We start from the raw sequence: 24,453 nt of genomic DNA on the forward strand, positions 1-24,453 counted from the left end.
AACATCTCCAGATACTGTAGCCCAGTTACAGTAGCACCTTTGAAGAAAAAGGGACCAAAAACTTTATTGGCTGAAATGGCACAGAAAACGTTCACCTTAGGCGAGTCACGTTCATACTGAGTTGTTTCCCGCGGATTCTCAGTGCCCCATATACAGACATTGTGATGGTTGACTTTCCCATTAGTGTGGAAAGTTGCTTCATCACTAAACACAATCTTTGAAACGAAAGATTCATCTGTTTTCATTTGAGCAAGGACAAAATCACAGAAATCGATTCTTTTAATCTTATCAGCTGCAGACAGTGCTTGAACCAATTTCAGACGATAAGGTTTCATAACTAACCTTTTTCGTAGGACTCTCCATACAGTTGATTGTGGAATTTGCAGCTCTCTGCTAGCTCTGCGAGTCGATTTTCCTGGGCTGCGAACAAATGCTTGCTGGACGCGTGCTACATTTTCATCACTCGTTCTCGGCCGTCCAGAACTTTTCCCTTTGCACAAACACCCATCCTCTGTAAACTGCTTATACCAACGTTTAATACACCACCTATCAGGAGGTTTAACACCATATTTCGTTCGAAATGCACGCAGAACAACTGTCGTCGATTCACTTCTGCCGTACTCAATAACACAAAAAGCTTTCTGTTGAGCGGTCGCCATCTTAGCATCAACTGACGCTGACGCCTAGTCAACAGCGCCTCAAGCGAACAAATGTACAACTAAATGAAACTTTATAGCTCCCTTAATTCGTTGACAGATAGTGCTTAGCTCTGCCTTTTGTCGTTGCAGAGTTTTAAATTCCTAAAGTTGTGGTATTCTTTTTGAATCACCCTGTATAGTAGGATTATATTGTATGTTGAAACAGCGAGCAATTATAGACTGTTATAAAATAACCGTGACAAGATTGGCCAATGGTGAAAAAATCTGTAAGCAATTTAATGGAATAAAGGAAGTGGGTGACCTGCAGTACACACAATTGCCAAACAAATTACGTTGCCTACTTGTAACGGTTTAGGTAATAGGGCAGAGTGCAGTCATGTACGAGACCAGAACGGGTTTAACCACTCAGACACAGGGTTTGTAGAGATCACAGAACCTATTTTTGATATATCTTCACAAGAAACAGAAAATCTGTACAATATTTTAATAGAAAATATAGAGATTTCTTCTGACTAACCAGGCCTATTCCATAACCCATACATATTATAAAAATGGATCTGTGCATAAGTATATATGTAAACCTGTATGTATGTTCCACACACAACTGGACCGATTTCAACAAAACTTGGTACACATGTCACTTAATGACTGGAAAGAACTTGTGCTTGTTAGATACAATATACGTCCTAGGGAGAGATGCTAGTTTAAGTCCCAGATAGTTTCACTATTCTAACCTCTAATAACTATAAATAGTAGCGTATTCTACGCTAGAGAGGGGAGAAACAATAGCATCTTATAGAGGGATCAGTTTACCAGGGTTGTCATAGCGCAGTGAATCTTGCGTAGAAGTGTTTCTGTGTCGACGTTCCTTTAAGTAGATTACCAAACTCAGTCTGCTATTAAGATTCTAGGCTTGTTTTAGTACGACCCAGAAAATTTGTTTCTTTAGTAAAATTCCACTTCTTTGAGTAACGACACTTAGCTGTTCAGCAACAAAGCTACCTGCCAGCCATCTTAACAAAACATTCTTTTTCTTCAGAAAGTTAAGACAACGCCTTTTGGTGTACAGAACAGGAGCAGAAAAGTTAGTTGCTGGTATGGTAAGGGCATTTATGAAATTCTGAAATGAAATTACGTAGGAACGGCAACACACATGTTAACCTGCCGTTTAGGATGACAAACTTTGTAAGCATGAGTATTACCAGTGTTAAATTCCCAAGCTGTCAGCTTGCAGTGGCCTTCCATCACTCGCGATACAGATGCAAACAAAAAGATCAATGGTATCTTTTTAATGTTAGTGACTTGACTCGAGACAAAAAAAAACTTCCACTCATCAAACAACTTTAAATAGGACTTAGCAGCCACTGCTGTTACTGCTTTGACACTTAAACAATAAGTTAAGAGAGGTATCACGTTATGAGTTAGAGTAAAGAGCTGCTGGCAAACAGGACCCTGGACGTATTTTTAATTTGACCGGCGTAATGAGTAGTGAACTTGTAATCACACCTGTCTCAGGAAAGTGTAATAAAGCTGTTGCAACTGGTTTTGTTACATGTAGCGACACAATGTTAGAAGCTTCTGGAGACGTTTCCTACTGATGTGATTTTTTCGGTGGAAGGTTATGCCATCAGTCAATTGAGGTAAAACGCATATGATCAATGCTTGTTGCAAAGAAGTGCAGGAGGTGCCTAAAATTAGGAAATTCATTGATACACTCCCATGCGTCTGATATGGTTTAAACTACCGCTGATAAACGTTGGAATAACCCCACAGCGACTAAAGCATTTGTGGGTATTCTACCACAACAGTATGCTGGGGAACGCGATTTTCAGTATGAACCTCTGTCTCTAAGTCTGACAGAAAATGTAAAGAGATTCCAGTGTATGTAAAGTACACCAGCGGAAAGACACAATCAATACTCTCACTGCACGATAAAAATGGTAATATTATGAATGACAGTGCCACTAAAGCAGAGTTACTAAACAGAATTTTCCGAAATTTCTTCACCACAGTATACATTCCTGAATTTGAATCAAGAATAACTGCCAACACGAGCAACTTAGAAATAGATGTCCTCGGTGCAGCGAAACAGCTTAAATCACTTAATAAAGCCAACGCCTCTGGTCCAGATTATATACCAGTCAGGTTCCTTTCAGAGTATGCTGATACAATAGCTCCATACTTAGGAATCATATACAACTACTCGCCCGAAGATAGATCCGAACCTAAAGATTGGTAAGTTGCACATGCCACACCAATGTCCAAGAGGACATGAGAGTAATCGCCTGAATTACAGACCCATATCGCTAACGTCGATTTGCAGCACGATTTTGGAACATATACTGCGTTTGGACATTAAAGGTTACCCCGAAGAAAATGGTTTATCGACAAACAGCCAACACAGATTTAGAAAACACAGTTCTCGTGAAACTCAACTAGTTCTTTATTCTCACGAAGTCATGTATGCTATCTTTGCGATCTTTTACAGAAGCTCGAAATTTAGCGCGGACTTCAGTGAGAGATGCTTATAATAGCTTCCACATCGCAACTTTGTCTCGAAACCCGGCAGAAAATCCAAAGAGATTCTGGTCGTATGTGAAGTATGCTAGCGGCAAGACACAATCAATGCCTTCTCTGCGCTGTAGCAGTGGAAGAACTACAGACGACAGTGCTGCCAAAGCAGAGATGCTAAACACAGCCTTCCAAAATTCGTAGTAACTGACGGAAAGTCATCGAGTATAACAGAAGTAATGGCTCTGAGCACTATGGGACTTAACATCTATGGTCATCAGTCCCCTAGAACTTAGAACTACTTAAACCTAACTAACCTAAGGACAGCACACAACATCCAGTCATCACGAGGCAGAGAAAATCCCTGACCCCGTCGGGAATCGAACCCGGGAACCCAGGCGTGGGAAGCGAGAACGCTTCCCCACGATCACGAGATGCGGGCAACAGAAGTAATATTTGGCGTTCCCTCTGCTGTTCCTGATCTACATAAACCATTTACGAGACAATCTGAGCAGGCCTGTTATATTGTTTACAGATGATTCTGTCATTTGCTGTCTTGTAAAGTCATCAGATGATCAAAACAAATTGTAAAACAATTTTAAAAATGGTTCAAATGGCTCTGAGCACTATGGGACTTAACTTCTGAGGTCATCAGTCCCCTAGAACTTAGAACTACTTAAACCTAACTAACCTAAGGACATCACACACATCCATACCCGAGGCAGGTTCCAGACCATAGCGCCTAGAACCGCTCGCCCATCCCGGCCGGCAAATTAAAGGCTGAAAATTCAATTAAATACTTAGTAATTACGATTACGAATAACTTAAATTGAAACGATCACATAGACTAAGTTGGAAGAGCAAACCAAATACTGCGATTTATTGGCAGAATACTTAGAGAATACAACAGGCGTACTTAAGAGACTGCCTATCCGCCCTGTTCTGGAGTTTTGCTGTGGTGCGGGATCCGCATCAGATAGGATTAACGGAGGACATCGAAAAAGTTCAAAGAAGGGCAACTCGTTTTGTATTATCACGAAATAGGGGATAGAGTGCCATGGATAGGATGCGTGAATTGTGGTGGCAATCATTAAAGCAAAGGGCGATGTTAGTCGCGGCAGGATGTTCTCATGAAATTTCAATCTCCAACTTTGTCCTCAGAGTGTGAAAATATTTTGTTGGCGCCACCTGCATAGGGAGGAATGATCATCATCATAAAATAAGAGAAATCAGATCCCACACGAGAAGATTTTAAGTGATGGTTTTTCCCGCGCGGTGTTCGGGAGGGGAACGGTAGAGAAATAGCTAGAAGGTGATTCATAAATCCTCTGCCATCCATTTAATTGTGAATTGGTGAGTAATCATGAATCTGTAGATGTAGAAATTGTAGACGAGGCAGATGTCGGATTCGCATTCGTCGGAATTAGCTCAAGGAGAGCCACTTACAAATTCCCATATAGCCAATTTTTCATCATTCTGGGACACGTAGCGGTGAGTTGTGTTTTGCTGTGTCGTAGCACTGGCTCTTTTTCATTTGTTTTTAATTTACCTGCTAATATACACCAATAAAACGAATTTCGAACGAGGCTAATTACGGACAATTGTCTCGAATGAATGCGTAAAATTCCGCTTTAAAATCATTTTGTTCGCAACAGGAAACAAAACGGAAATCGCGTTATATGTCCGTGTTTGCCAGCAACGGTAAGAGAAATGTCCAACACACATGAGGCGTACGGAACGTCACCAGCGCCTTACCTGTTGCTCGCTATGGAAGCATCGTTTCTGTCGACACTTGGTGATGCATTTGAGACATAATTAGAGGTATTTGTTCCAAAAAAAAAATAAAAATAAATAAACTGTAACAAAACAGGTGAGAAAATCCATCAGATGGGTCGTACGAGTAACACATTCTATCGCTAATTGCTAAGTTATTGGTAGACGTCCGGACACTTTTGAGCGGATAGCGTATAGTGCTCCTAATATGGAATGGTAATAACGATTTCTTTTTAGAAATATCCCCAACAACTAGGCACTTAAACATATAGCGCATGAATCGATTACGCCTGCCCTTACAGATCCGATGCGTCCGCTGGTGAGCAAATGGTTACGCGCGGTTGGCGTCCCGTGCTCCTCAGGTATGTAGGACATTTCTCTTGCCATAACCGAGCGAGGTGGCGCAGTGGTTAGCACACTGGACTCGCATTCGGGAGGACGACGGTTCAATCCCGTCTCCGGCCATCCTGATTTAGGTTTTCCGTGATTTCCCTAAATCGCTTCAGGCAAATGCCGGGATGGTTCCTTTGAAAGGGCACGGCCGATTTCGTTCCCCATCCTTCCCTCACCCGAGCATGCGCTCCGTCTCTAATGACCTCGTTGCCGACGGGACGTTAAACACTAATATCCTCCCCTCCTCTCTTGCCTTTGCTGGCAGACGGAGCTACGGCACGCTCCTTCCGTAATCTGCTGGCTCTTTGTGGGCAGATTTTGACGTTAGTGGCTTGTGCGACATAGAGTGCCTAGAAGACAATTCTCCATCTCGCTCTCTCTCCAGCAGCGTTATCTATCAGTTGTGTGTAGGCGATTTGACAGTTACTGGCTAGTGCATGATATCTGTTAGTTGCGACCTGCTCTGATGTGGTTTGCCTCTTCTGTCTCCAGTGAGAAATAATTGCAATAGACCCTAACCCAGATATCTTGAAAGTCACATGGGACCGCGGAGACAACTGCATTCGGGACTCCACCTAACATTTTTAGTTTGTTTTAATTAATAAAGTGCGTACGTCTATACCAATCCTATCCATTGCCAGTGGTAGTAGAAGCTGTTTACAGTGTAAGTTTCACGATGTATTGTGGGTTTACATACACTACTGGCCATTAAAATTGCTACACGACGAAGATGACATGCTACAGAAGCGAAATTTAACCGACAGGAAGAAGATTCTGTGATATGCAAATGATTAACTTTTCAGAGCATTCACACAAGGTTGGCGCCGGTGGCGACACTTACAACGTGCTGACATGAGGAAAGTTTCCAACCGATTTCTCATACACAAACAGCAGTTGACCGGCGTTGCCTGGTGAAACGTTGCTGTGATGCCTCGAGTAAGGAGCAGAAATGGGTACCATCACGTTTCCGACTTTGATAAAGGTCGGATTGTAGCCTATCGCGATTGCGGTTTATCGTATCGCGACATTGCTGCTTGCGTTGGTCGAGATCCAATGACTGTTAGCAGAATATGGAATCGGTGGGTTCAGGAGAGTAATACGGAACTCCATGCTTGATCCCAACGGCCTCGTATCACTATGGCTGCGGTTACCCTTGATGCTGCATCTCAGACCGGAGCGCCTGCGATGGTGTACTCAACGACGAACCTGGGTGAACGAAGGGCAAAACGTCATTTTTTCGGATGAATCCAGGTTCTGTTTACAGCATCATGATGGTCGCATCCGTGTTTGGCGACATCGCGGTGAACGCACTTTGAAAGCGTGTATTCGTCATCGCCATACTGGTGTATCACCCGGCGTGATGGTATGGAGTGCCATTGGTTACACGTCTCGGTCAGCTCTTGTTCGCATTGACGGCACTTTGAACAGTGGGCGTTACATTTCAGATGTGTTACGACCCTTGGCTCTACCCTTCATTCGATCCCTGAGAAACCCTACATTTCAGCAAGTCCTGTACGGGCCTTTCTGGATACAAAAAATATTCGACTGCTGCCCTGGCCAACACATTCTCCAGATCTCTCACCAATTGAAAACGTCTGGTCAATGTTGGCCGAGCAACTGACTCGTCACAATACGCCAGTAACTACTCATGATGAACTGTGGTATCGTGTTGAAGCTGCAAGGGCAGCTGTACGTGAACACACCAGCCAAGCTCGGTTTGTCTCAATGCCCAGGCGTATCAAGGCCGTTAATACGGCCAGAGGTGGTTATTCTGGATACTCAGGATCTATGCACCCAAATTGCGTGAAAATGTAATCACATGTCAGTTCTAGTATAATGTATTTGTCCAATGAATACCCGTTTATCATCTGCATTTCTTCTTGGTGTAGCAATTTTAATGGCCAGCAGTGTAATAATTCACTTTATTACATAAATGATAAAAAGATATACATAACGTGGCACAGCTCTTCGCGACGGGATTCTTGTCTAATTTACAATTGTCATTCTCTAGTAGAGAATCACTTGATGCACTAATTAAAAAACTGTTCTCTTGAGGTACAATGTCCGAATGGTTCAAGTGGCTCTGAGCACTATGGGACTTAACATCTGAGGCCATCAGACCCCTAGAACTTTGAACTACTTAAACCTAACCAACCTAAGGACGTCACACACATCCATGACCGAGGCAGGATTCTAACCTGCGTCCGTAGCGGTCGCGCAGTTCCAGATTGAAGCGCCTAGAACCGCTCGGCCACACTGGCCGGCTACAACGTCCAACCTATAGTAAAGTACATGCTCATAAGAAACTTCCACAACTCGTTGGTCCTACGCTCTGATGCTAACTCCTTCAGGTGAGGTTATTAACTTGTGCCGAGCTCTTGCATTCTCGACACTATACTGACAGCGCGAAGGCGATGCTACACTGAGAGTGAGGCCGTGTCTTCTGTAGTTCGTCTCATCGGGTGTTGCGTTTCGATGAGAACCGTCCCTAATGTCTGTGATATCAATTTGGCATTGTTGGCTTTTGTGGGGCACCGCAGCCTCTGCATGATAGCACAGGGGGAGGGGAGATGGGGGGTGGAATTAATTTAAGTCATCCTATTGATCCGGAGAGAGTAGGGGGAGGGCGGATGGTGTGGACTCGATTTGCACAGCAAGCGCAGTGTGTGAGGGACCTTCATTTATGTTACAGAATTCGCTGAGAGCCATGGGCACACATGTGGCAGATACCATGTTACATCCCGACCTCGAACATATCACATGCAACTGTAACAGTGTTATGGGCACTGTATCAGATTACACGATGACCTTCAGAATAAGATCATACGTAGGCTTCAACCAGCAATGATCCACTACTTACACGCCTCGATACAATCGTGTACAGAGCACATCGTCAAACGTCTAAGAACAGCTGAAAACATCTCAGAACGAGGTTTTGATTTAGGGAGTATTTATGAGAGTCTGCTGCACAGTACTTCTGTAATAGCAGGACCCTCCACCTCAGAAAAGACAACAGACCATAGCTACCACGCCTCTCCACTGGACAGTGATGACTTCATTCGTTCTTCTCTTCTTGTTTGGTGAGCTCCTGAAGTAGCTTAGTGGAAGGTGTCATACTGGCTAAACTCACCCTTCACAGACGCTGCGTACCTTCTGCCACTTCATCAGCTCCCTGAATAACCACTCTTGCGTTCTGAATATACCTTCTTGCGAGACGGTGTCTCGGCTTCTGACTGATGCCTGCTTCCTATTGTGTGACGTCGTTTTGCAGAGCGTCGCAAGAGCAGTTCATTGCACTTGACAGGATCAGAGTGGAGCAATATACAGGGTGGTCCATTGATCGTGACCGGGCCAAATATCTCACGAAATAGGCGTCAAACGAAAAAACTACAACGAACGAAACTTGTCTAGCTTGAAGGGGGAAACCAGATGGCACTATGACTGGCCCGCTAGATAGCGCTGCCATGGGTCAAACGGATATCAACTGCGTTTTTTAAAATAGTAACCCCCATTTCTTATTATATATTCGTGTAGTACGTAAAGAAATATGACTGTTTTACTTGGGCCACTTTTTTCGTTTTGTGATAGATGGCGCTGTAATGGCCACAAACGTATAAGTACGTGGTATTTCGTAACATTCCGCCAGTGCGGACGGTATTTGCTTCTTGATACATTACCCGTGTTAAAATGGACCGCTTACCAATTGCGGAAAAGGTCGATATCGTGTTGATGTATGGCTATTTGTCATGAAATTGCCCAACGGGCGTGTGCTATGTATGCTGCTAGATATCCTGGACGACATCATCCAAGTGTCCGGACCGTTGGTCGGGTAGTTACGTTATTTAAGGAAACAGGAAGTGTTCAGCCACATGTGAAACGTCAACCACGACCTGCAACAAATGATGATGCCCAAGTAGGTGTTATAGCTGCTGTCGTGGCTAATCCGCACCAGACAAATTGCGCGAGAATCGGAAATCTCAAAAACGTCGGTGTTGAGAATGCTACATCAACATCGGTTGCACCCGTACCATATTTCTATGCACCAGGAATTGCATGGCGACGACTTTGCACGTCGTGTACAGTTCTGACACTGGGCACAAGAGAAATTACGGGACGATGACAGATTTTTTTGCACGCGTTCTATTTAGCGACGAAGTGTCATTCATCAACAGCGGTAACGTAAACCGGCATAATATGCACTGTTGGGCAACGGAAACTCCACGATGGCGGCTGCGACAAGTGGAACATCAGCGACCTTGGCGGTTTAATGTATGGTGTGGCATTATGGGAGGAAGGATAATTAGCCCCCATTTTATCAATGGCAATCTAAATGGTGCAATGTATGCTGATTTCCTACATAATGATCTACCGATGTTACTACAAGATGTTTCACCGCATGACAGAATGGCGATGTACTTCCAACATGATAGATGTCCGGCACATAGCTCGCGTGCGGTTGAAGCGGTATTGAATAGCATATTGCATGAGAGGTGGATTGATCGTCGAAGCACCAAACCATGGCCCGCACGTTCACCGGATCTGACGTCCCCGGATTTGTTTCTGTGGGGAAAGTTGAAGGAGATTTGCTATCGTGACCCACCGACAACGCCTGACAACATGCGTCAGCGCATTTTCAATGCATGTGCGAACATTACGGAAGGCGAACTACTCGCTGTTGAGAGGAATGTCGTTACACGTATTGCCAAATGCATTGACTTTGACGGACATCATGTTGAGCATTTATTGCATTAATGTGGTATTTACACGTAATCACACTGTAACAACATGCATTCTCAGAAATGATAAGTTCACAAAGGTACATGTATCACATTGGAACAACCGAAATAAAAAGTTCAAACGTAATTACGTTCTGTACTTTAATTTAAAAAACCTACCTGTTACCAACTGTTCGTCTAAAATTGTGAGCCATGTGTTTGTGACTATTACAGCGCCATTTATCACAAAGCGAAAAAAGTGGTCCAACTAAAACATTCATATTTCTTTATGTACTACACGAATATGTAATAGAAATGGGGGTTCCTGTTTTAAAAAACGCAGTTGATATCCGTTTGACCCATGGCAGCGCCATCTAGCGGGCCAAACATAGCGCCATCTGGTTTTCCCCTTCAAGCTAGACAAGTTTCGTCTTTGTAGTTTTTTCGTTTGACGCTTATTTCGTGAGATATTTGGCCCGGTCACGACAATGGACCACCCTGTATACACACACACACACACACACACACACACACACACACACACACGCCTGTATAAATGTTTGTGTGGACAGGACAATATTCATTGCTAACCGGCTAGTCACTGTATAAGTATATAACTGTCACGCAATAACAATGCAGTGAGTCCTCGATTATATTTGCGCACTCGCTCTCCTGTACTCAACAACAGCCTCAACCGACGAGTCTTAAGTTAAATGAGCAGCAGTGTCGAATCGTGAGTTAAGTCTCCAAGATTGCAGAGACGGCGTGTTTGAAAGTGGCGTCATAAGACCCGCTGGCGAGTTTAAAGCAAATACACCGCGCCCATTTGTTATCTCTAACTAAGTTGACGGTAGTGTTTAGTTAATGAGGTGGCTTTAGCGTGGTTTCATAAACTACGTTTATTTCTTTGGTATCTTGAAGTAGGGTGTTTCGGTGTGGCTTTATCTAATGGCGTCAGACTATTATTGTGTCTGTTCTCTTGGATATTGACAGAAGCTGTCAGTATTTAGCTGGAGGTGATGAATGATCTGTTAGCGTGTACATTTTCCGATCCAGTTAACTGATCTTACTCAACGAATTGGTATAGCTACAAGGTTTTAATTATTGTCTTTGGAGTAGAGGGAAGTTTGTCTCACTTGTCTAAGCAAGTGATGTTATAGTGCAACAGTGCAGTGAGCTAATCCAGCTCCGCCAATAAAAGTTTGCGAGTCCGTCTGCGAACAATACGCCGCGTGATTTGTCTGGCGCTAAGGTGCGAGGACTGCGGATTGTGGTCGCGGCCGAGGATGAACAAAATAACGTTTCAGCCTGTCCCACACTCAGACAGCGGCCCTCTGGAGATTTCTCAGTGGGTGTGCGGACATTTGCCACGATTTTACCTGCTCAGTAGGGTTGGGTCCCTTGTCTGCCCCCCCTCCTCTTCCTCCTCCTCCTCCTCCTCCTCCGCCTCCCGACCCACAGTAAAGGTACTTACTGAGCCTTTCCGCTGGTTTACTTAACATAAGACCATAATCTCTATGGATTTTCCGCCACATTTCTAGAGAGAGTTTCGTTGTGGAAACTATTAAATGCATCTCGCATTGAAATCCGCACCAAATTTTGAGCCTCAGTAAAACTACGCCAATCTTGGAGATTTTGCGTTCGTGTAAATTATACGAGCCTTTTTCGCTGTTCCTGCAGCAGCTTTGTGTCGTGTTTTGTGTACCGTGGGGGATCAGTTCCGTACCTTATTAATTTATTTGGTATGAATATCTCGAGTGCTGTTGCTACTATTTCTTTCAACTTAAGCCACATATGGTCTTCACTTACTTAGTTTGGAAGGATTGGAGACTGTCTCTTAGAAAGACGTCAACCGAATTTTTAGTTGCTTTTACAAATAAATATATTTCGCGTTTAGTTTTAGTGAATTTCTTTGTTACGGAATTGAGCCTCGCTACGCCTGTGTGTTCACTAATCCCTGTATCCGTCGTGATGCTCAGGATTATTTGTGGCTAAGAGGCCAAGTGTGTTTTCGTAAGCATTTACAGTTTGAATGGCCTCGTGAACTAATTGTTCAAAGTAATTAAAAAAAGCATTTAGAACAATTACGGAAGTTGTTTTCTGTTTACTATAGGGTCTGAAAATGTATTTTTGTCAACATACGGATGTTAGATTGAAGTCACTCCCAAATATAATTAGCCGGCCGGAGTGGCCGTGCGGTTCTGGGCGCTACAGTCTGGAACCGAGCAACCACTACGGTCGCAGGTTCGAATCCTGCCTCGGGCATGGATGTGTGTGATGTCCTTAGGTTAGTTAGGTTTAATTAGTTATAAGTTCTAGGCGACTCATGACCTCAGAAGTTCAGTCGCATAGTGCTCAGAGCCATTTGAACCATTTGAACCAAATATAATTGTATGAGTAGGGTACCTGTTTGCGATGAGACTCGAGTTTTCTTTGAAATGTTCAGCAACTGTTTCATCTGAGACCGGGGGGTCGGTAAAAGGAGCCAGTTACTAATTTATTCCGGTTGCCAAATATAACCTCTGTCCATACTAAGTCAATGTCGCTTGTGAGCTGGAACACACATTACATTATTTTTTCTTAAGTTGTGCTTCTTGTTTCTGTTGTAGTGCAGATCATTACAATTACGGCTTTTCCCTCCAAAACCTAGGATGCTTTCTCTGTGATCCTGTAAATACCAGAGCTAAATAATGTAGAACAACAACGTACGTTACAAGCATAGCATTTTGTATTACTTCATTTCCTTATTTCTAACATTTTAAAATTGTACGTCGATTTTAGATGACATGTCAATCATAGATATTTTTACCTCTGTTTTTGAACGTACTTTGTCATGTTTTGAACATTGTCCCGCTACACTTTATTAACTAATGTTTCGCCGCAAGGGATATCGGATTTTAGAGAGTAAATTAATATGGAGTATGTCGTTCTTCTTTTCAAACATTCACATACCCATTTCTTCTTTCCTTATTGTCTTTTGTGCATGCAGTTGTAGAAATTAAAGTGGGCACAAATGCAGTGATCAAAAAGAAATGATTAGTGTACATTCGCATTCTCTTTACATCGTTCCTTTCTTGTTCCTCCCATGGCGGTGGACTGTTTCTATCGCAATCAGTAAGCATGAAAGGAAGCTGCCGTTCAGACAGATGGATCTATATTTATACTTGGCAGAACTAATTACATACTGACATAATCGTCAGTATTGCTTTAGTGTCCCAAAAATTATAAATATTTCCATTTCGGAAAAGAAGCTCTGTATTTGGCCAAGATGTCGAAGAAGAAGGTCCCTTACGTACTGGTTGTGTTGAGTAAGATGTGGAGACGGTGGTTTGAAAGCGGACAGAAGAAGCACGAGGAAGGGCGTCCCTTACCTGAGAGATCGCTACTCAAGCTACCTGGCGAAGGGGCAAGTGTGGCAAATGTCTGGCGTGGCAAATGTCCTGCGCGGCAAATGTCCGGCATTCTTCTCAGTGAGTCAGGAGGGTTTCTGCAAGTTTGAGTTAGTCCCAACATTTTGACGCTGGTCATTCCATTTGTTTGACTCTTTAGTGCAATAGGAAGCTGTTCAGGAGAGACAGACAGTGTGCTGATGCATTGTTGGCTCGAAAGATAAGCCATTTGCTGAATTCTAGGTTTTAGGGTGGGTCAAAATGTCGTGGAAGATCGTGTCTCGGTATCACTCAAGTTACACCTCGATAGTGATCAGAGGCGTCATGATACTGGTCCAGAACATGACATTCTCAGGCCGTGGGACTATGTGCTCAAGAAGCGCGGTTGTGTCTGACTGGCCCCAGCGACGCATAAATCCTAAATCAGTGAAGAGAACCCGACACTATGATACAGAAACCATTCTCGGTGTTCTCGTTCCCTTTTCTTCGTGCACCAAAAAACTGAGATGTTTGAACTATAGATTTGTTTTTGGAGAGGGTCCGCCTTGAGCAAAACACAATTTTTATCTTTTGCTTTATTTCTCAGACTTTTTCGCTGAAGTTTCAGCATCGTCATTGGGTTTTTATCATCTTTCTATAAATCAAGAAAACTGCTCTTTACTACATGTAACATATAAATTTGAAATTTTAATACAGCGTTTGTAAATTTGAAAAACAGGCAGAGTTTTGTATGACCTTGTTACCACGTGCTATGGTTGTCTTGGATTTTATGTTTTTTATTGCGTTTCTTTTCTTTCACAGCCAGTCATCTGCAACCACATAGAACATAATTTAGAACAGGTACTTACTTCGAAATTTTACGAATGGGAATATTATGTTAACAATGGACAATTGTACTGAAATGCAGGTAGATCTCCAACGAATTGACCCATGGTGCAGGGAAAGGCAATTGAATCTCAATGTAGATAAGTGTAATGTGCTGCGAATACACAGAAAGAAAGATCCTTTATCATTTAGCTACAATATAGCAGGTCAGCAGCTGGAAGCAGTTAATTACATAAATTATCTGAGAGTAGGCATTAGGAGTGATTTAAAATGGAATGGCCATGTAAAATTAATCGTCGGTAAAGCAGATGCCAGACTGAGATTCATTGGAAGAATCCTAAGGAAATGAAGTCCGAAAACAAAGGAAGTAGGTTACAGTACACTTGTTCGCCCACTGCTTGAATACTGCTCACCGGTGTGGGACCCAAACCAGATAGGGTTGATAGAAGAGATAGAGAAGATCCAACGGAGAGCAGCGCGCTTCGTTACAGGATCATTTAGTAATCGCGAAAGCGTTACGGAGATGATAGATAAACGTCAGGGGAAGACTTTGCAAGAGGGACGCTCAGTAGCTCGGTACCGGCTTTTGTTGAAGTTTCGAGAACATAGCTTCACCGAGGAGTCAAGCAGTATATTTCTCCCTCCTACGTATATCTCGCGAAGAAACCATGAGGATAAAATCAGAGAGATTAGAGTCCACACAGAGGCATACCGACAATCTTTCTTTCCACGAACAAAAATGGTTCAAATGGCTCTGAGCACTATGGGACTCAACTGCTGTGGTCATCAGTCCCCTAGAACTTAGAACTAATTAAACCTAACTAACCTAAGGACATCACACATATCCATGCCCAAGACAGGATTCGAACCTGCGACCGTAGCAGCAGCGTGGCTCCGGACTGGAGCGCCTAGAACCGCACGACCACCGCGGCCGGCTTCCACGAACAATACCGAGACTGGAGCAGAAGGGAGAACCGATTGTGGTACTCAAGGTACCCTCCGCCACACACCGTCAGGTTGCTTGTGGAGTATGGATATGGATGTAGATGGTTATGTCTAACATTCACTAATTCTATGTGGAAGATCGTGTGTGTGTGTGTGTGTGTGTGTGTGTGTGTGTGTGTGTGTGTGTGTGTGTGTGTGGAGGTGGGGACTTTATGGTATCTGTGGGTTGGAGTTATTTCATAGTTCTCTTTAGGTAGAGAAATAAAAAGAAAAAGAAAAATGGTGTTTTCTAAACGCGGACCCTCCCCAAAAATAAGTATGTTAGTAAGCAAACACCTAAATAAGAGATTCAACCTCAAGATGTTTGAACTGTTATTTACAATGGACAGCTAGAGTCCTAACTGACTGAGTGGACACTAAACTCCAAAATGGCGGCACACGAATGTGTTTCACTCTCCTCAGGCTGTATACCAGTGATAATTTGTAGCAAGCGCTCATCAGCTCGTGTTGTAAACCACGCAGTAGTTGAATCTTTGAAAGGGGTAACCATTGTGTGCATCAATATGACGTGCCCCTGAGCTGGCGACACTTCTTGTAGTATAGGGACAGACTGCGATCAGTCTAAACAACAAATTACTCTTTGGAGCTTGATCACGGACGACCCATATCATACGAGGGCAGTTCAATAAGTAATGCAACACATTTTTTTTCTGAAACAGGGGTTGCTTTATTCAGCATTGAAATACACCAGGTTATTCCCCAATCTTTTAGCTACACAACACCATTTTTCAACGTAATCTCCATTCAATGCTACGGCCTTACGCCACCTTGAAATGAGGGCCTGTATGCCTGCACGGTACCATTCCACTGGTCGATGTCGGAGCCAACGTCGTACTGCATCAGTAACTTCTTCATCATCCGCGTAGTGCCTCCCACGGATTGCGTCCTTCATTGGGCCAAACATATGGAAATCCGACGGTGCGAGATCGGGGCTGTAGGGTGCATGAGGAAGAACAGTCCACTGAAGTTCTGTGAGCTCCTCTCGGGTGCGAAGATTTGTGTGAGGTCTTGCGTTGTCATTAAGAAGGAGAAGTTCGTTCAGATTTTTGTGCCTACGAACACGCTGAAGTCGTTTCTTCAATTTCTGAAGAGTAGCACAATACACTTCAGAGTTGATCGTTTGACCATGCGGAAGGACATCGAACAGAATAACCCCTTCAGCGTCCCAGAAGACTGTAACCATGACTTTACCGGCTGAGGGTATGGCTTTAAACTTTTTCTTGGTAGGGGAGTGGGTGTGGCGCGACTCTATTGGTTGCCGTTTTGTTTCAGGTTCGAAGTGATGAACCCATGTTTCATCGCCTGTAACAATCTTTGACAAGAAATTGTCACCCTCAGCCACATGACGAGCAAGCAATTCCGCACAGATGGTTCTCCTTTGCTCTTTATGGTGTTCGGTTAGACAACGAGGGACCCAGCGGGAACAAACCTTTGAATATCCCAACTGGTGAACAATTGCGACAGCACTACCAACAGAGATGTCAATTTGAGCACTGAGTTGTTTGATGGTGATCCGTCGATCATCTCGAACGAGTGTGTTCGCACGCTCCGCCATTGCAGGAGTCACAGCTGTGCACGGCCGGCCCGCACGCGGGAGATCAGACAGTCTTGCTTGACCTTGCGGCGATGATGACACACGCTTTGCCCAACGACTCACCGTGCTTTTGTCCACTGCCAGATCACCGTAGACATTCTGCAAGCGCCTATGAATATCTGAGATGCCCTGGTTATCCGCCAAAAGAAACTCGATCACTGCCCGTTGTTTGCAACGCACATCCGTTACAGACGCCATTTTAACAGCTCCGTACAGCGCTGCCACCTGCAGGAAGTCAATGAAACTATACGAGACGAAGCGGGAATGTTTCAAAATATTCCACAAGAAATTTCCGGTTTTTTCAACCAAAATTGGCCCAGAAAAAAAAAGTGTTGCATTACTTATTGAACTGCCCTCGTAGCACGCTCTTCTGAGTTACACTGGGAATTCAGGTACAATTTGACCTCCACTACACAGCCAGCACATCTGTAGGTAGTAATTTTCCCTAGTCGGCAGAATATTATGAATGTGGTCTCTGTCTGTAAATAAGAAAGTTGTTGTTGTTGTGGCCTTCAGTCCAGAAACTGATTTGATGCAGCTCTCCATGATACTCTGTCCTGTGCAAGCTTCTTCATCTCCCAGTACCTACTGCAACCTACATCCTTCTGAATCTGTTTACTGTATTCATCTCTTGGTCTCCCTCTACGATTTTTACCTTCCACGCTGCCCTCCAATACTGAATTGGTGATCCCTTGATGCCTCAGAATATGCCCTACCAACCGATCCCTTCTTCTAATCAAGTTGTGCCACAAATTTCTCTTCTCTCCAGTTCTATTCAGTACCTCCTCATTAGTTATGTGATCTACCCATCTAATCTTCAGCATTTTTCTGTAGCACCATATTTCGAAAGCTTCTATTCTCTTCTTGACTAAACTATTTATCGTCCACGTTTCGCTTCCATACTTGGCTACACTCCATACAAATACTTTCAGAAACCACTTCCTGACACTTAAATCTATACTCAATGTTAACAAATTTCTCTTCTTAAGAAATGCCAGTCTACACTGTACATCCTCTCTACTTTGACCATCATCAGTTATTTTTCTCCCCAAATAGCAAAACTCATTTACTACTTTAAGCATCTCATTTCCTAATCTAACTCCCGCAGCATCATCCGATTTAATTCGACTACATTCCATTATCCTCGTTTTGCTTTTATTGGTGTTCATCTTATATCCTCCTTTCAAGACACTGTCCATTCCGTTCAGCTGGTCTCCCAGGTACTTTGCTGTCTCTGACAGAATTACAATGTCATCGGCGAACCTCAAAGATTTTATTTCTTCTCCATGGATTTTAATTCCTACTCTGAATTTTTCTTGTGTTTCCTTTACTGCTTTCTCAATATACAGATTGAATAACATCGGGGATAGGTTACAACCCAGTCTCACTCCCTTCCCAACCACTGCTTCCCTTCTTTCATGCCCCTCGACTCTTATAACTGCCATCTGGTTTCTGTAAAAATTGTAAATAGCCTTTCGCTCCCTGTATTTTACCCCTGCCACCTTCAGAATTTGAAAGAGAGTATTTCAGTCAACATTATCAAAAGCTTTCTCTAAGTCTACAAATGCTATAAACGTAGGTTTGTCTTTCCTTAATCTATTTTCTAAGATAAGTCGTAGGTTCAGTATTGCCTCACGTGTTCCAACATTTCTACGGAATCCAAACTGATCTTCCCCGAGGTCGGCTTCTACCAGTTTTTCCATTCGTCTGTAAAGAATTCGTGTTAGTATTTTGCAGCCATGGCTTATGAAACTGATACTTCGCTAATTTTCACATCTGTCAACACCTGCTTTCTTTGGGACTGGAATTATTACATTCTTCTTGAAGTCTGAAGATATTTCGACTGTCTCATGCATCTTGCTCACTATATGGTAGAGTAATGAGCTGTAAACTTTGTCTTGAGCAGTTTATATCACAAAACGACCGTGTCGAAAATATTTGTGCTCAAACGCAAGCTCAGAAAGAGTGTTTTTTTTTCTTCCTTTCTCTTTTATTTTCGCGATTGGGGAAGGCGACAAGCACACGAAGTTCCCACCATTCCACACTACATTATTCGCGTAGATATAGACATGTCAAGAGCTGTGTTTGCTGCGATTTCCTGTCTTGTAGTCACGTGACGTGGTGTGACTTGGCAGGCCGGCGGCCGACGTGGTGGCCAGACCGTCGTTTCGGCCGTCGCCCAGCACGCCCGTCTTCAGGAACCCGGCACCCACGCAACCGCCACTCGTCGACTTCCCGCAGCCTTCCAGGGGACCCGTCCGTCAGCCCGTAAGTCATCGAGATTTATTTATTTTATTTATTTATTTATTTATTGTTCCGTGGGACCAAATTAAGGAGAAGTCTCCATGGTCATGGAACGAGTCAATACATGAAATTATAACACGATAGTAGAAACAGATAAAATGAAATATAAGAAACATATTCAGGCGACAATTCGTAAGTTTAAATAAAGAAAATCAACAATGTAACACTGGAATTTGCTTAATTTTCCAGCTCTTCCAAGAGCTCCTCGACAGAATAGTAGTGAGCCATGAGGAAACTTTTCCAGCTCTTCCAAGAGCTCCTCGACAGAATAGGAGTGAGCCATGAGGAAACTCTTCAGTTTAGACTTAAAAGTGTTTAGGCTACTGCTAAGATTTTTGAGTTCTTGTGGTAGCTTATTGAAAATGGATACAGCATAATACTGCACTCCTTTCCGCACAAGAGTCAAGGAAGTGCATTCCACATGCAGATTTGATTTCTGCCTAGTATTAACTGAGTGAAAGCTGCTAACTCTTGGGAATAAGCTAATATTGCTAACAACAAACGACATTAAAGAAAATATATACTGTAAGGGCAATGTCAGAATTCCCAGACTATTGAATATAGGTCGACAAGAGGTTCTCGAACTTGCACCACACATAGCTCTAACAGCCCGTTTTTGAGCCAAAAATACCCTTTTTGAATCAGAAGAATTACCCCAAAAAATAATACCATATGACATAAGCGTATGAAATATGCGAAGTAGACTACTTTTCGTGTTGAACTGTCACTTATTTCAGATACTGTTCTAATGGTAAATAAAGCAGCATTTAGTTTCTGAACAAGATCCTGAACATGGGCTTTCCACAACAGCTTACTATCTATCCGAACGCCTAGGAACTTGAACTGTTCCGTCTCGCTTATAATATGCCCATCCTGTCTGATCAAAATATCGGTTCGTGTTGAATTGTGAGTTAGAAACTGTAAAAATTGAGTCTTACTGTGATTTAGCATCAAATTATTTTCCACAAGCCATGAACTTATTTCATGAACTACATTATTTGATACTGTTTCAATATTACACACAAGATCCTTCACTACCAAGCTGCTGTCATCAGCAAACAGAAATATTTTTGAATCACCTGTAATACAAGAAGGCATATCATTTATATAAATAAGAAACAGCAGTGGCCCCAGCACCGACCCTTGGGGAACGCCCCACTTAACAGTGCCCCATTGGGACTGAAAATCACTACCACTCTCAATATTGCGGAGAATTACCTTCTACTTTCTGTTCTTAAAGTAAGAGGCGAACCAATTGTAAGCTACTCCCCTTACTCCATAATGGTCCAACTTCTGCAGTAATATTTTGTGGTCAACACAGTCAAAAGCCTTCGTTAAATCAAAGAAAACACCTGGCGTTCGCAACCTTTTATTTAATCTGTCCAAAACCTCACAGAGAAAAGAGAATGTAGCATTTTCAGTTGTTAAACCATTTCTAAAATCAAACTGTACATTTGACAGGAAATTATGTGAATTTAAATTCTCCAGTAACCTTGTATATACAACCCTCTCGATAACTTTAACAATCACCGATTGCATAGAAATAGGTCTATAATTGTCAACATTATCCCTGTCTCCCTTTTTATAAAGTGGCTTCACTACCGAGTTCTTTAATCGGTCAGGAAACCGACCACTCCTAAAGGAAAAGTTACAGATATGGCTAAGTAATGGGCTAACATACATAGAACAATACTTTAGTATTCTGCTAGATACCCCGTCATATCCATGAGAGTTCTTGCTCTTTAGTGATTGCGTCGGCCAACTGCTTCGTTATATGGTATCTGCCTGTTTTCACTTCATGCAGCACTTTTAATCTTCTCTTTCCTATTTTTACCTTCGATACTTGTTATTAGAAATCCTGCTCCTCGCCCTATATGTCCCCTCCAATTTCCTTTCCTTTTTGTATCCAGGTTTACGAAAGTTCTTTGCTCTTTTACCTTTTCCATTACTTCGCTTTATCCACCCGGTTTATTTCCTCCATTCTTCAACTACAACCATATCTCGAATACTTATGCTTTTTCTTTGTCTCTCCTCTTCAATGTCCAGCTTTCACATCTTCCATACGAAGAGTTTAACCAAGCTTTTCCTCTACTACAATCCCATCTTGCTGTATAATAACCGTTTCTTTTTCTGGACAGCTAGCTCTGCCGTTGCAGTTCTTGATCTTATTTCTTTTCCAATCGTTAAGTTATCAATTAGCATGCTGCCCAAATATTAGGTGTTTTGCTTGTTACTATTCAGGTTGATATGGGTTTATTTATCGAGTGTCATTTTTTTATTTGTAGTTCACTGTTTCTATTTGAGTTTACATGTTGTCATTTTCTCATTTGGAGATAGTGAGTGGAGCTGTGGACGCTAGGAAATGGAGTGCCAAGTTGAGAAATAGAAACATTTCTGACATATTCTTCTGTTTGAGTTCAATAGAGAGGTGACAGCAGCAGAGGCAGCCAGAAACATTTTCGACAGGTATGGGGATAATGATCACATAACTAATGAGGAGATATTGAATAGAATTGGTGAGAAGAGGAGTTTGTGGCACAGCTTGACTAGAAGGAGGGATCGGTTGGTAGGACATGTTCTGAGGCATCAAGGGCTCGCCAATTTAGTATTGGAGGACAGCGTAGAGAGTAAAAATCGTAGAGGGAGACCAAGAGATGAATACACTAAACAGATTCAGAAGGATGTAGGCTGCAGTACGTACTGGGAGATGAAGCAGTTTGCACATGATAGAGTAGCATGGAGAGCTGCATCAAACCAGTCTCAGGACTAAAGACCACTACAACAATAACAACAACAACAACATAGGGATAATGCCACTGGGCAGAGAACAGCAAAAAAATGTTTTTTGTCGTTTTAAGGAGATCGTTTTGACATTAGTGACACTCAATTTCAAGAAAACCTTCAGGATTTTACGAAGATCGTTTAAATGCATTAATCCACAATGATCCACGTCAGTATGCTCGAGAACTTGCAAATGTGATTAACTGTGATCATTCCACCATCGTGCGACATTTGCATGCAGTGGGGAAAGTTCAAAAATTGGGTGTGTGGCTACCACATGCCTTAAGCCAAAATCACAAAAATCAGCAGGTGGTCGGTCATATGTGAATTTCCGCTTAGTTGGCTCGTAAGCAACATTGGCGAATCGTATACTGTATCGTTACTGGTAACGAGAAATGATGTCTTTTTGCTAACATAAGGAAAGGAAGAGTTCAGTCCAAGCAGAGCGGCAACTCCCCGTACAACGATCTGCGCTCATTCACAAAAGATAGTGTTACGCATCTGGTGGATCAGCGACGGTGTGGTGTATTACGAATATATTCCCTGAGGTGTAACCATCACTGCTGACTTTTATTGTCAACAACTGATACGTCTTGCAGACGCAGACCAAAAAGCCTGGGTGAAGTGATGCTACTCCATGATAAACGCCTTCCGCATTCTGCTAATCTGCCAAAAACACTACACAGAAGATGGGTTGGGAATTCATTCCGCACCCACCTCATTCACCTGATATTGTGCCCTCAGATTTTCACCTTTGCCGCTCTATACCGAACAACCTTCAATGAACTTCCTTTCTGAATGAAACTGCGCTCCGGTCACGCCTCTGCAGGTTCTTCGCCTCAAAACCACGTTATTTCTACAATCACGGAATCGAAAACTTCCCCAGCGTCGCAGGCGGTTGTACATTACTGGCCATTAAAAATGCTACACCAAGAAGAAATGAGATGATAAACGGGTATTCATTGGACAAATATATTATACTAGAACTGACATGTGATTACATTTTCACGCAATTTGGGTGCATAGATACTGAGAAATCAGTACCCAGAACAACCACCTCTGGCCGTAATAACGGCCTTGATACGCCAGGGCATTGAGTCAAACAGAGCTTGGATGGCGTGTACAGGTACAGCTGCCCATGCAGCTTCAACACGATACCACAGTTCATCAAGAGTGGTGACTGGCGTATTGTGACGAGCCAGTTGCTCGGCCATCCTGAGCACACGTTTTCAATTGGTGAGAGATCTGGAGAATGTGCTGGCCAGGCAGCAGTCGAACACTTTCTGTATCCAGAAAGGCCCGTACAGGACCTGCAACATGCGATCGTGCATTATCCTGCTGAAATGTAGGGTTTCGCAGGGATCGAATGAAGGGTAGAGCCACGAGTCGTAACACCTCTGAAATGTAACGTCCACTGTTCAAAGTGCCGTCAATGCGGACAAGAGATGACCGAGACGTGTAGACAGTGGCACCCCATACCATCACGACGGGTGATACGCCAGTATGGCGATGACGAATACGCGCTTTTAATGTGCGTTCACCGCGATGTCGCCAAACACGGATGCTGTAAACAGAACACGGATCTGATCATCATGATGCTGTAAACAGAACCTGGATTCATCCGAAAAAATGACGTTTTACCATTCGTGCACCCAGGTTCGTCGTCGAGTACACCACCGCAGGCGCTCCTGTCTGTGATGCAGCGTTAAGGGTAACCGCAGCCATGGTCTCCGAGCTGATAGCCCATGCTGCTGGAAACGTCGTCTAACTTTTGGTGCAGATGGTTGTTGTCTTGCAAACGTCCCCATTTGTTGACTCAGGGATCGAGACGTGGCTGCACGATCCGTTACAGCCATGCGGATAAGATGTCTGTCGTCTCGACTGCTAGTGATACGAGGCCGTTGGGATCAAGCACGGCGTTCCGTATTACCCTCCTGAACCCACCGATTCCATATTCCGCTAACGGTCATTGGATCTCGACCAACAGGAGGAGCAATGTCGCGATACGATAAACGGCAATCGCGATAGGCTACAATCCGACCTTTATCAAAGTCGGAAACGTGATGGTACCCATTTCTCCTCCTTACACGAGACATGACAACAATGTTTCACCAGGCAACGCCGGTCAACTGCTGTTTGTGTATGAGAAATCGGTTGGAAACTTTCCTCATGTCAGCACGTTGTAGGTGTCGCCACCTGCGCCAACCTTGTGTGAATGGTCTGAAAAGCTAATCATTTGCATATCACCGCATCTTCTTCCTGTCGGTTAAATTTCGCGTTTGTAGCACGTCATCTTCGTGGTGTAGCAATTTTAATGGCCAGTAGTGTATTTGAATTGGAATCAACAATTCCCACAGTGATGACACCATATTGAACGAATGAAACTGATGTTCTGCGCTTGCTCACGGAATAATGGATCCCACCTTAGTTTTCTGTCCGCTAGCAACGTCGTGCCTTCAGCATCCACATGAAACAACAACAACGACACAGGCTATGGCAACAGG

At 43.3% G+C, this 24,453-nt stretch overlaps 1 protein-coding gene across 1 annotated transcript in view; it reads left to right on the plus strand.

The window, feature by feature from the left end:
- The window catches only part of LOC126470886 (uncharacterized), a 271,447-nt gene that overhangs the window by 224,948 nt on the left and 22,046 nt on the right, over positions 1-24,453 (plus strand). The window contains exon 4 of the mRNA XM_050098910.1: positions 19,000-19,132. Within this exon, the coding sequence (XP_049954867.1) occupies positions 19,000-19,132 (133 nt within the window). The remainder of the gene's footprint in view (positions 1-18,999; positions 19,133-24,453) is intronic.

This window comes from Schistocerca serialis, chromosome 3 (assembly GCF_023864345.2).
Source record: "Schistocerca serialis cubense isolate TAMUIC-IGC-003099 chromosome 3, iqSchSeri2.2, whole genome shotgun sequence".
In the NCBI taxonomy this organism is placed as follows: Eukaryota; Metazoa; Arthropoda; class Insecta; order Orthoptera; family Acrididae; genus Schistocerca; species Schistocerca serialis.